The sequence below is a fragment of the Astatotilapia calliptera genome, chromosome 19, assembly GCF_964374335.1.
Source record: "Astatotilapia calliptera chromosome 19, fAstCal68.1, whole genome shotgun sequence".
Taxonomy (NCBI): Eukaryota; Metazoa; Chordata; class Actinopteri; order Cichliformes; family Cichlidae; genus Astatotilapia; species Astatotilapia calliptera.
Genome location: NC_137440.1, coordinates 16,317,131 through 16,330,834, shown reverse-complemented (window position 1 = coordinate 16,330,834; position 13,704 = coordinate 16,317,131). Strand labels below are relative to the sequence as shown.

Genomic DNA, 13,704 nt, shown 5'->3' with positions numbered 1-13,704 from the left:
TCTTTCCCTTAAGCTTTTAGACCACAGTCTGTCACAGCAGTATGCTGCAGTTCAAGACTCTTCCTCGCCTACAAGCAAAAGCAAATCATTTCCATGAATTCTTCCAAGCCATTAAACACAGCAAGTTGGATTTAGTAATAGCACCTCACGACTCTGTGTGTGCACGTGTGTGTGCACGTGCACTCTCGCCCGCTGATTAGAGTCGCGCTACGGTAGAAATTATGCAGCTTTCCTGAAGCGGCTTAGATGACCTTAAATGGATTAATTGTTTCACCTCTTGTTCCTGAAAAAGAAAATGGAGGAAGTTTCTCTTCTCTGTTTTTTATAACCGAGTTTATAGACACTGACACTTATTTAACTACTTTAATATAAAGTTTAAAAGAAACTTGGAGAAAGTGGAACTGATGTCCTAGAGAGGATTTTATTGTTTCTCATACTAACGCGATGAAATACTTTTATAATGTTAGCTTACATCTCTTGCGGTGGACTAAAGTGGGGCAGCTGTGTACAGTGGTTAAAAAGCCCTCCGTTTAAATCAGTCTGAACCATTACTTCATCCTCATTGTGTCATTTCTCATCTGAGCTTGGAGGCCAAACATCAAAACATGTGTGTGCGTTTGTGTCTACACACAGAGCTCGGTGCTGTGTGTTTCTATCGCTGGTGGTTTCCAGCCGTATCCTGTCTCGTGATCTAGTCTGAGATCAGCGCCGCCACATGATGTTATTCTGATGCTAAAGTCTGGCTGTTTATTGGCCTTTGGTGCTCGCTTGTCTGCAGTGTGCAGACGAGCAGTGAGCTACGTCACTTCTTAAGATGTTGAGAAAGTTAGATGCCTGGGGAGCAGAGAAAAGTGTGTGAGCTCGGCTCCTTTTTCCCCAGACAGCAGTACAGCACGCCGTGAGAACTACTGTATTTTTGCTCAAAGAATAACCGGCCCAGAACAGTGCAAATATGAATTTTCTCCTCTAACCCACTCAGCCTGCACATACATTTCAATCTTTTCTTTGGATCCACCATGTGGGCAGAGTCATAGGAAACTATACACTTTGCCAGCTTGCCCGGAGCAGCTTGGTAGTTACAGTGAACTTCAGATCCAACAGGGAGCATCTGTAGGTGTTTCATACATGGAGATGTTATAGATGCAAATGTATGAAAACCTCTGAGCAGAGCTTTGCGAGCATCAGTATTCACCTTGTCGTGCTGTATAATTCAGGCTTAAGCTATTTTCACAAATGTACAATACAGTGGGACTGGATATGAAACAGTCTATAACCTGCCAGTACCCCAAGCACAAAGTCTGTATATTGAGTGATGAATTCACAATGGGTCAGGCAGCACCTGCGTTGAAACCACAGAGAATTTCAGCAGTGAGAACTGTGTAAAGCGTCCTGCTGTGTGTTAGATGTGAGAAAGCTATCCTCACCTGATCCTCCTGAAGTTCGTGGGTAAAGATTTCTAATAGCATGAGTCCATGCATGTGTGCAACATAACCTGAAAGTGTTTTTTTTCTGTTCTTCCAGGGACATTGCAGCACGGAATTGCCTTCTGACCTGCAAAGGACCGGGACGAGTGGCTAAGATCGGAGATTTTGGGATGGCTCGAGACATTTACAGGTACAATACTAACGCAGCTCAGTGGCAGCGGGCAAGAACACTCTGGTCCAGTTGGCTAGCTATAGCTGAACTGGAATCCAGATAAAGTCCAAAGGGATGCAGCTCACACCAAACAGAGAGAAACAAACATGTGGCAGAATACTTTTCTTTTACACAGTCCACGACTCTGACCTAATGGCAAGTAAAATCAGAGAGTAGGATGACCGGAAGGCCTAAGCAGCAATCATTGGATTTTAACCTAGTACCACTTGTCACAGCTTTGCTTCTATCAGGTGACAGGACTGGAAGGAAGTCGTGTAGCTTTTTTCAGAAAATCATTGGGGTGGCTGTAGCTCAGGTGGCAGAGCAGGTCAGCCACTAATCAGAAGGTTGGTGGTTCGATCCCAGGCTGCATCCTCGCTGCATGCCAAATATCCTTGGGCAAGATACTAACCCAATGTTTGCCTACTGGTGGTGGTCAGAGGGCCCGGTGGCGCCTGTGTCCGGCAGCCTCGCCTCTGTCAGTGCTCCCCAGGGCAGCTGTGGCTACAATGTAGCTTGCTATCGCCAGTGTGTGAATGTCTGTGTGAATGGGTGAATGACTGAATGTAGTGTAAAGCGCTTTGGGGTTCTATGGACTAGAAAAGCGCTATACAAATGCAGGCCATTTACCATTTACCATTGAGCAGACTGGCCGCTGACTTCTCAGATGCCCGTTGCTCTTAGAAATAGGGATACGTTTGCTTGGAAAAGCAGTTGCTGCATGCCATTGGCAAATAGCAAGACTGTATGCACTGGTGGAGAAACCTCTTCTCGCTTACTGATATGTGCAATGCAGGTCATAGATGCATGAAAGTTTTTTCTTTCTTGTGTGACTATAACAAAAAAAGAGTTGAAACTGTTTTTGTCCTGGGCTTTTTACCCAGTAAATACTGCAGCTCAGCTGTTTTATCCTCTGTTATACTGTTGGACTGAAGCTTTCTTTTAATCTAGACCAGCTCCCCTTTAGTCATTGTTCTCATCCCCTTTTTTTTTAATATAGCTACCATTATTTCACGTGGCATCATTTAAATGAACGCACAATCCAGCAGGGAAATCTCCCAAGCCTTTCATCTGGTAAGAAATTAGAGCAAGGAAAATATGTCACAACATTCAGTTAGATCAGCGCAGCGCTTTTGAATCATGCGATGAAAAGTCACACGAGAGCAAAGTCACTCACAGAGCATCCGGAAAAAGCTGTTGCACAATATCCCCGGGGAGCCACTTTAGGAACACTTGATTTAATTGCTGATGTCAGTTTTTCAGGTGCCTCACTGCGATTTTGTTGTTATCTCTCAGCCTGAAGCTCTGGTGCAGGGGCTTTTTATTATTATTGTTATTGTGTTCGGAGAGAGGCGGGTTGTTTTGCACACATGGCTACCAGGCTGCTGGTGCGTTATTTTTGCCATTTCACGATGTGGCCATACTGCTATGTGACAAGCGACGTGGGGTTCTTTTGAGGCGATCACAGGGGGACAGGTGCCCCCAGTGAGGCACCAGGACATGGCTTAATGTCAGCTTTTTATATTCCGCTAGAGCCACAGGCATACTTGCACTTGCAGAATTTCACTCACACAGTCTTTCACGCATGCCTGCGCACCAGTGATGTGGTGGTAAATAAAAAGCTGGGTAGACAATAGCTGGCAGACAGCCGTCATCCTAAGGTGAACAGCTGCCAGTATGAAGAGAAATCTACTGTTTCGCCTTAAATGACCATATTTTCATAGGGTCTAATAACAGTAGCTGTATAGCACGACTCTAGGCTGTATTTATTAAAGTCAGCCTGGCGTGCACACATGCAGGCGCACAATAAAAGCAGAACAAAGACATCCAGCTCCGCAGACACAAACATTAGCCTCCACCATTGTGTCCTTAGGTGCATGCAACTATCTTACTTTCCATTCAGCACAGCCCGCTCCGTGCCTTTGTCTCTTACTGTTAGAGCAGTATTAGAGGGAAAAACTATCTTGCACACAGAGTCACACATAAACATAAAACACCTCCATTTGAGCTATAGATTTCCTGAGACTGTATTTAAGCCTCCCTAATCTGCAGCTCAGCTTTCAGTCAGTGTTGGAGGTGTTGGCAGGAGTAACAAATATGTCCATACACCCTGTGCTGAAAAGGTGGTTGATCTAGCGATAGCGGGATTATCAGTCTCGTGTTCTACATGTCCCTCAATCTTTCTCAGAATGATTCACCGTTCTCTAACAGCCTGACAACCGACAGGGCGGAAGAAAATTAGAGTTCGGTTCATCTGCATTTATTTGTTTCGGTTGCAGAGGTCATCAAGGGTGGACGCAGTATACGTTAAAAAAAAAAAAGAGGACATTTTAGGAGAATAAAAGGAGCTCCTGCAGCAGTTTGGTCTTACTGCATCTATTTACAGGGGCCACTCCACTTCGCTCACCGTTTTCTTTATTAGGATGGACAAGAAAATTAGAGGGGTACCGAGGACGGAGAGGGGAATGAGATGGTAGCACGATTCAATCCTGTAATTGCGGCACTAAAAATGGGGCTGGTAACTGATTCCCATCACTGACTGGGGCATGTTATTTTAAGTGATGGATTAAGTCGCTGGGTGCATATCTGAGTGTCTGCCCTGCAGTGTAGCTCTCAGCTAATCTGTCAAGCAAACAGACTTCACTAGTGATTGTTTTCTCTGCTTCATTGATTATGTGTAATTTCCCTCAAGGGTAACTTCTTATGCCAATAGTTTATATTTCCCTTTTAACCATATTATCTGTCTGCATATCATTTATATTCATCTCTGCTCATGGATCCCCTGAAGAGTCGCAGCTGCAGCTAAGTTAAAGTAAATGATGAGTGCTGGCTCTTGCTGTTTGCCCTGGGTTCATACTGTAGGAAATGCAGCAGTCTATTAACGCTCTCACCTGAATTTATAATTAAAGGAAACTCCATCTTTATGACCAAAATTTAATAACTGAGGCCGGGCCTTGGCTGCAGATGGTTAATACTGCATAAATATTGCACGTTTTACTTCTGTTTTAGCCTCTTGGCACTCATCTCATATTATTTTTGGATTTAATTTAAATGTCAGTTCCAGGTTATACAGTAGGTACAGAGCAGTGGCTTTTAACTGAAGTTTGGACATTTTTGCCCCAGGAGAGCATGAAATGAAAGCGGGACTATTATGCCTTTTTCTTATTTTCCATCACATATTTATATGCTGTTCCAATGTTGGGTGTTAATTATGGCCCAGTGTTCAAAATGATGAAGCTGGTGGATGTAAAAGTATTTCCCGTGAGCCAAAAGGCGTCAAGCTGCTGTAAATGCTCAGGTTCAGAAATTTTTTCTTCTCTCAGTTCTTGAGGATAGCTTTAATATAGTCGAGCGGCACACAAAAAGCACACACACACTGTTTAAATCGTCTGCTTTCAAGCAGAAGCCAATCAGAAAAAAGTTGGCTTAAAGGCAGAGCAGTGAAGCTAGCTTATTTCAGAAGCCCAGGATAAGATACAGTATCTCTATTTGGAACTGTCAGTGCTTTGAAGTAAATCATGCAAAGCTGCTGTTGTTGACTTCAAAAATGAAGATATGGAGCTGGATATGAGCACTTGTCCAGACAAATATAGGACATAGAGCCAAGTGCACAGGTATCAGATGGTGCATTGAAAAAGCTCAGGCTCCTGAGACGGTCCCATAATTTCTCCAAACTACAACTGTCTATTTATTCTTTATCACCTTGTTTTTGATGCGTTTGTTTTCTCTATATGTTTATGTGTTCGACCAGGGAACACTAGTTACACCTGGGAGCTGCCCACTGTAATTACAATTCATTCCTGTGCAGCCATGTGCAGCTTCAGCGGAGCAGCTGCTGTTTTCAGCAGAGGAAGAGCGTTATTCCTTAGGCCCCAGGGATTTGAACTGGCAACCACCCAGCCAGTCACACAGTCTCATTTATTATCAAGAATTGCCATGTTTATGAACAAGTGCTTAGGGAATATGCTGATATTTTTATGACAGTATTACTGGGGGCAAACAGATTTACTCCTCCGCAACAGAAAACGGTGCCAAAAATAAAGTTTTCCCGTCTGACAGCAGCTGACACCACTTAACTGTGATCCTGACACATGTCCGTTTTTCTTTGTGGACACCGTGGCGGACGTGGAGCCGAATGGGAGCCACTTCACGTCTGTCCTTGTTGTGCATCTCGGGGAGGGCGAGATAAACCAGGCGGCGACCTCTATCAGCACCAAAGATCAGATACAGCACACATCTGATTATTTTTCTAGCAATGCAAAGGGCAAGGCAGCATTAAAAATGGCTCAGACGGGGCTCGGCTCAGACGGGGCTCGGCTCAGCCCGGCGAGAAATCTGCGTCGTTCCTTTCTGCGAGATAAGGAGTTCTTAGAAGGTCTCACACAGCAACATGTAAGAAGGCTGAAAAAGCGACCAGATCAGAGCGCCAATAAAGCTGCCGAAAAACACTGAATTAATTGCTGGATTTGAGAAGTTTTCACCTTTTTTTTTTTTTAATACTGTGTCTGATCTGTTATTAACCACACGGTTATGCAAGCACGTCCCTCACAAATGTGTTTGTGTGTTCAGGGCGAGCTATTACAGGAAGGGTGGGCGTGCCATGTTGCCGGTGAAATGGATGCCACCTGAAGCTTTCATGGAGGGCATCTTCACATCTAAAACAGACACATGGTGAGAACCCTGCACACATCTCTCAGACTGACACTGGTTTCACCTCCAGAGTTTCACACCTGTCTGTTTTTTTCACCTCCTGCTGAACCCTCGCTGCATTTCTCTCCGTCTCATACTTGTCCTCTGCTCTCATCCTTCACCACTTCAGCGGTGATGATGCCTGTAATTTAAGACTTGATTGTCCTTAGCTTTCTTTCTCTCCCTCCAACTAATCTTTTTTTTTTTCTCATCAATTGCCTCTCGAAGGTCATTTGGGGTCCTGCTGTGGGAGATCTTCTCGTTGGGCTACATGCCATATCCGAGCCGCAGTAACCAAGAAGTGCTGGAGTTTGTAACAAATGGGGGAAGAATGGACCCGCCTAAAAACTGTCCTGGACCTGTGTAAGTGCAGATCACACAGACAAGAAAGATCACAGTTGTAAGAAAGAGCTTAAATTTATCAACTTTTTTGTACTTATTGCTCATGGCATCTAATCCAAGTCACAACTGTAGACTAAGCTAATGCTGCACAGGCCAGTTTCACACATGCACTGAACTGCTAAACCCAACATAGGCATATATGAAAACAAATGCAGATTATCCAGCTAGCCCGGTAAATTCACTGTCACTGTAAGAAAGCAGCACTATAGATTTTGTTTAGAAGCTTCTGCTTCTTTCACAGTTTGGCTAATCTGACTGTTTTAAGAATTTCGGTGTTTTATACAAAATTAGACAAAGTTTTGTCGGGTTTTCCTCCCATCAACCCCGATTGGTTGAGGCAGATGGCTGCTCCTCCCTGAGCCCGATTATTCTTCCTGTTAAAAGGGAGTTTTTCCTTCCTGCTGTCACTAACTGCGTGCTCAAAATGGGTTGTTTTCATTGCTCTGTATTATTTCAGGGTCTCTACCTTAGGATGTAGCAGTCGCCTTGAGGCAACTGCTGTTATGATTTGGTGCTTTAAAAAGACAATTTAATTTAATTGAACCTTCCACTTTAATAATAATACGAGTCAGACTGCAGTGATATGGGAATATCACAGCTGATAATCCAGTGCATTTACCACTCGAGAGAAGGTGTCATGCACACACTATCCATGCAGCGCACTCACCTTAGCCACGTAAAGTATTTCCAGTGTGAATGTGTCTGAAGCAGACTATCTTGCTTTGCACTGCCTGTGAGAAAGAACAACTGATCTAGTTGTCTTCAAACTATCCATAGTTCGTATCAAACAGCAACCAGCAGATTGTACTTTTCCTGTTTTTATAGCCATTCAGGATCAAGGCTGCAAAAGATAAATGACCTTCTGTGCTAACGACTTCTCTAAAAGCTACTCTAAGTCAGGTGTTCCAGTTAAAGACGTGAGAGATGAATTGGAGGTTGAAAGGTGCCACACATGATAAATAAAGACATATAGAGTCTCTATTGACAGAGTCTGATCCTCTAAAGTAAGACTGGTGGGTGTGAATCATGTCTCGATCACAGCAACTTTCAAAGGACAATTCTAAATGTGCACAAAGCTGAAAAGAGCTTTTGAAGACCTGGGTCCCCTGAGTTCTACAATAATAAGATAAACTATCCATTAAATGGGGAGTTTGTTTCTGCTGGGAGTGAGCATCATGCAAACAACACAGTAAGATGGCATTGTTCAGTCCTGAAAATGGGTAAAAACAACCCAAAAGTAACATGAAATTGTCAGCAAAATCTCTACAACAATCTGTGTTCACTGTGAGAAAAACACAAAGTAAGAATTGTGTTAATGCAACAAAACCACAAAGGAGGCCACTGTTTTCAAAAATGAAAAGAGATGAGGTAACATTTACATTTTCTGGCTCAATGATGTTGTTTTGTTTGTTTGTTTTGAAGAAAAACAGGAACTGCACAACAAAAACAAGCCTTGTGTATGCTGTGAAGCAAGTTGAGAGGAAACGTCATGGTTCAAGGCTGCTTGGTCGCTCAGGACCTTGCTGAAGCTACTAATCAAAGATGGAACACGAAATTTAACAGGAGGGAGCAGCCGGTGACCCGAAGCTTCACAAGGCTGAAAGCACAGTTGGAGGAATAGTTCAGAGTTCTATCATCGATCAAGTCTGATAAAGGCTGTTACTGCTAAATAAAACGTTTTACAAGTCACAAAGAGTCTCCCAGATTGAAATATAGTCACGGGGATTGTACTACATGTCTATACTATAGACTGTATTTCTCAGCCACTTTATGATATAATACTCTTTGTCAACATCGATGACTACTAATTGTTTGTTAACCTACAAGTAGAGGAAGTTAGACAATTAGTAGTCCCTCCTCTATTCTGCCCCTTACCTCCCTGGTTGAACATGTGAGCCTGACTCTCAATGCTTCACAGGAAGAGTACAAGTACACAGCACACTTCACCCTACCACTTCTGTCTATCACCTCCTTGTTAATGATCTATGTACCTCTAGCCATGAAAGCAGTTGTTTTCCCCAGGCTGGACTTGAACATGCGTCTCCCGCTCCAAAGGCGTGGAGTCTTACCACTACACCACTATCCAGCTATATATCCATCTGTCTATATCTCTATCTCTATATAAAAATAATAAAAAAGAAAATTTCCCTGAAGTGCAAATGTATTTTGAAATGAAATTTGTATCCGACGTATCTTCCTAGCAACGTAGCACTGATGTGCGCATTAGTGTAATCGGTATAGCAGGAAATCGTGAATTAAAAAAAAAGTTCCCTCCCCAAATCTTGTTATTCATGTTCACTGTAAACGTGTTGTTGGGTTTTTTTTGTTCTCTCAGAATAGGCAGATACCTTAAGTGCTCTATCAAACTGAAGTTTTTCTGAAAGCCACAGTGAAATTTAATCACCAATTAAAACCATAACTCAGGATTTAACATCACTAAAACTCGCTCCTGTAATTTACATCGCCCATTTAACAATAGCTCTCAGTGGTGGGAGGTTACACTTTAAATCTGCATTACAAAAACCTAATAAAATCAAAATAAAATAAATAAATAAAGAATATTTAGTCAAAGGAGATTTACCCAGCATGCATTAAATCAGCTGGAGAGTCTCTGCTTTCTCTGCATGGAGTGGGAGAAAGTGTTTTGACTCCGTGTTTTCTGCTCGTTCATGTGCATTTCAGGTACCGTATAATGACTCAGAGTTGGCAGCACCAGCCTGAAGACAGGCCCAACTTCTCAACCATCCTGGAGAGAATCGACTACTGCTTACAGGTAACTAAACTGAGCACCGTATGGGAACCTGACTGTCATGCAGGCACTGATTAGGGCTGAGCAATCAGAGGAAACAACCTAACTGTGACTCATTGTTTACTATAAGCTCTTGGCATGCAAAGACTGATTACACAACACGAGTTTGTACAGAGCATAAGAAAGCGTATGTGTGCATGAAAAGGAGTGTTCCATCTGAGAGGAAGACATAATCTGCAGTAGTGGACTACTTGCTCTATTCGACCACTCTGCAGGACGATAGAATCAATCAGTACAGCTGACAAGTGGCTAAGATTATAATGTAAACTGCTGCTGCATCTTATGCCATAAGTTGTTGATGCGCAGCTTTCAGTTTGCTGGACCCACAGGCGAACTGTGAATATTCCACAACTTTGTTAGAATCTGCTTGCTGGGACGTTGTTGCCCTTTATTACTGTTAGTGCAGCCAGACTGTCAGCGCACTGCAGTTCTCCGTAATATCCTTCTCGTTAATTCTCTGCTCGACCTCATGACATTTTCCAAGCAAAAGTATTAGACCAATGAAGTAACTGTTATGACCATTCATCCACAGCCATGATCTTTGAATCTTTCAGGACCCCGATGTGGTGAACGTGGCTCTGCCTATCGAGTATGGGCCAGTACCCGAGGAGGAGGAACATGCCCCCATGGGCCCCGATGACCCCTCAGCTCCGACTGTGCTGGTGAATCCCCAGGTGCCCGATGGGGAGGCTCCACAGCCACCTCCCGCCTACCCCACAGAGGAGAACCGGAGAGGAGGGGAGCACGTTGTTGTGACGAGCACAGCGTCTGAGGCCAAAGCACAACCATCGGCTCAGCCCCAGCCATACCTCCACATGCACCAGCACCCTCACACACAGACCACCAACACAGTCACCTCTGCTGCCCCCTCCACACTCACTGCCAAGGGACCTCATGTCACCACCCAGCCCAGCTCAGAGGGAGGACACATCAACCTGGCTTTCGCCCAGGGACACCCCTCAGAGAAGGACGCCCACACTGGGAAAAGCAGCAGTCTGTGGAACCCTACGTATGGCTCGTGGTTCCTGCAGCAGCAGCAGAGGAAGCAGCAACAGCAGCAGCAACAGCAAAGGCAAGCAGGGGTGGGCGGAGCAGGAAGCAGTAGTGGCAGGGTTCCTGGAGAGGGGCAGGATCACGTGAGCCGGACAGTGGCTGAGGTGGCCGGGGCATTAGGTCTCCAGCACCAGCACAAGCAATTCCAGCAGCAGCTCCAGCAGCAGCACCAACTCCAACTGCTGCACCATCAGCAGCAGCAGGGTCTTTGCAGACCTCTGCTACCCCCTCCACCTCCTCCCGCTGCCCAGTCTCCCCTACTTTTAGATTCAACCGCCTTGCCCCCAGTCCCCCTCTACAGACTGAGACGTTTCCCCTGTGGCACCATCGGATACGGCTACCAGGAGCAAGGCCTCCCCATAGAGTCCAGTCACAGTAACACCAACCCACCTCCTCCACCCCAGCAGGGCAGCATGCCCTCCTCAGCAGCCCACCAGAGGGGGGGACCCATTCCTACGTCAGTGTCCATGGCTCAGTCAGGTATATCCGAGGATAGCCGCCCACTGCTAGTTACGATGGGGACGGTTCAGGACCCACGGCTGCCCAGGATGGAGGGCCACAACGCCACCGTGCTTTAGCCCACAGGCCTACGCAGAAAGTCTTCTTTTTCAGGCCCCGTCTTTGGAGACTGTGAGTCACACAGCAAGAAACACTGTGCCGTGAGAGAGACTATTTTTCACCACTCCCGTCCCACCATTTTGGAAAGAACCCATCTCTCTAAAACTGGCTTTTTACACCAGAACCTTTGAGGTGTGTTCAAACCCCAGTGGATGCTAAAGCACATCGGAGAACTAAAAAGCTTTGGGAGGCAAAATGTAGAGTCAAACATAGTTTTAAGAATATAAAAAAAAAAAGAAAATGTATTTTTTCAACATTGGAGCGATTGAGTGAGAAAACTGAGAATCACCTGGAAGACTTTCCACACGATTGTGACTAGGAGAGGTCAACTAATGTTCTGCTGAGGAGGCTTCACGACTATCAGAAACAGACTACGAGGAGGAATAAATCTCTATATTTTGCCAGACTTTGACTCTCAACCTTTGGTGATCAGTTTGACTGTAGCTGCCAGCCACATGTGTCATTCTTCTGCAGAGCCCTCAAACTGTTCCTCATCCCTTTGGGAAAAGAAAAAAAAATGCAGCGTGGTAAATTGCTTGTATCAGACTATTTTTCAAGAATATCACAGGATTGACGCTGGATTACCAGAGACATTTCTACAAAGGAAATAAAAAAATGATGATAATAATAATAATAATACTGGGAAAAAATGTGGTTGTTGATGTTTGCTTGCCTGCTTGTTTATTTATTCATCTCTTTATTTATTATTTGGAAGTGGCTCTATAAATTATTACTGCTTCTCCAGATCCAAACAAATTCCTTTGGAAGCAGATATTTCTCAGTTTTTTTGTTTTTTTTGTTCAGGTTTTTTTTTTTATTTGAAGAAACTCCTTACAAAAAGAAGTTAACTAAATATTCTAAAAGCTTTGTTACAGCAGCGACTCTTTTTAAGCGGAATAGTTGGATAAATGAAGCACTGAGTGTTATGTGACTGAAGATGAGCAACATTTGGGAGTTGAGCTTTTTTGTTGTTGCTAAAGATGTGAAATTACTCGTTGCCCCCGGTCTCATTGAAGTCGCTGCTCTTTGAACTCTCCTTTTGTTCACAGCTCCATTCTGTCGAACGAGCGCTTTGAGACAGAGAAGCCGCGGCTTTTCCTTACTTATTGCTTCTTTGAGTAACCTTTTATTAATTAATTCACATCTTGGTTTTCTTTTTTCCCAAACTTTTTTGTTTCGTCTGGCTATAGAAACAGTGGATATTGCTGAATCAATCTTAACCTTCAATTTGCCATCGCGAGGCACTCCACGTTCTTAAATTTGCATATTTTATCTTTTCTATTATAAGATGGCTGTTGTGGAATACAAATGAGTCTGAGAGAAAAGTTTAAGTACAAACTGCTTTCGCTCCACATGTGAATGAAACCCAGAACCGCTCATTTTCACCCGCATAGTCTGTGTTTACCATCTGCCTTTCAGTTCGGCGTATCTATCAAACGATGCCACGAGTGTGTTGATATTTAGGTGAATTAATGACGATATTTTTTTACGCTTTTTGCTTACCGGTACTCGGCTGTCAGTCCAGCTGCTGTAAAGAGACGACGAGCCGTCGTGTGAGTGTCATGATGCTCGGTGATAAATGCGTTCCTGCAGGCGAGCTCGGTATTGGCTAATGAACACTGTTTTTGCTTTGTCTGTGTTAAACTGCATTTTATTGATTCTGTGCTCCCTTCACTGCTCATCCCCGTCGTTTGATGTAAAAAGACAAACCCAACTGCACCTGTAAATGTTGTAATTATGAAGTATTGTACTATGGCTCTGGTAAAAAGCTGTACATTGCCCTTCAGAAGACATTCGGCAAAATTAATAAATTACTATATAACAGCCGTATTTTCTCTCTGTTTCCATCTTTGAAGTTGCCAGCCAACTTAATCAAATTAACTCAAATAAGATACCTCTCTAAGAAAAAAGCGTTAACTAGACGTCCGGCAGCTTGTTTGCTCTGCAAACATAATTCAGGCGTTAAAATTGAGCAGCTCATTCTGCAGCTGTGTGCTCATACGTGCAGTACTCCAGTGATTTTGTGTTAGGTTTTTGATTATCATGACTCTCTGATGATGATGATTAGATTTTGCCGAGAATTCATCAGCGTGCCACACGTCAAACAGTGCATGAAGCACTATTTTAAAACCACTTTCTAACTGGCTCTGCCCAGAGGAAAAGCTTTCCTGCTCGCACTAATCTTTTCTTTGTCTCATCAAAACTTAATCACTTCAGCTTTTGTTTTGTTTTTATTAGATAACTGAATTTTGATCAGTTTTCCTATCTCAAGGTTAGAAGCAAAAGCATAAATGCATTTAAAACAAATCATCCGGTTTGCTCTTAGATTCATATTAGAAACAAACACCGGACAAAGGCATTCTTTTTTTGTTCCCAGGCTTCTCAGTTGTTTCCCTCGACATGAAGCCTGCAGGATTTTGATCTCAGTACTGTCCAATTTTTATACTACTGTGCAGAAATCTTGAGCCATGTTTTGGAAGGAAAAACTGAAATACATG

The 13,704-nt window shown here is 43.7% G+C and overlaps 1 protein-coding gene across 5 annotated transcripts in view; it reads left to right on the top strand.

The window, feature by feature from the left end:
- Positions 1–13,036, top strand: part of alk (ALK receptor tyrosine kinase) — a 489,366-nt gene extending 476,330 nt beyond the window's left edge. For all 5 annotated transcript variants that reach the window (XM_080293835.1, XM_026152849.2, XM_026152846.2 and 2 more), the window contains 5 exons: positions 1,522–1,614; positions 6,205–6,306; positions 6,553–6,687; positions 9,409–9,499; positions 10,090–13,036. In XM_080293835.1, the coding sequence (XP_080149961.1) occupies positions 1,522–1,614; positions 6,205–6,306; positions 6,553–6,687; positions 9,409–9,499; positions 10,090–11,166 (1,498 nt within the window). In that variant the 3' untranslated portion in view covers positions 11,167–13,036. The remainder of the gene's footprint in view (positions 1–1,521; positions 1,615–6,204; positions 6,307–6,552; positions 6,688–9,408; positions 9,500–10,089) is intronic.
- Positions 13,037–13,704: the final 668 nt, after the last annotated feature.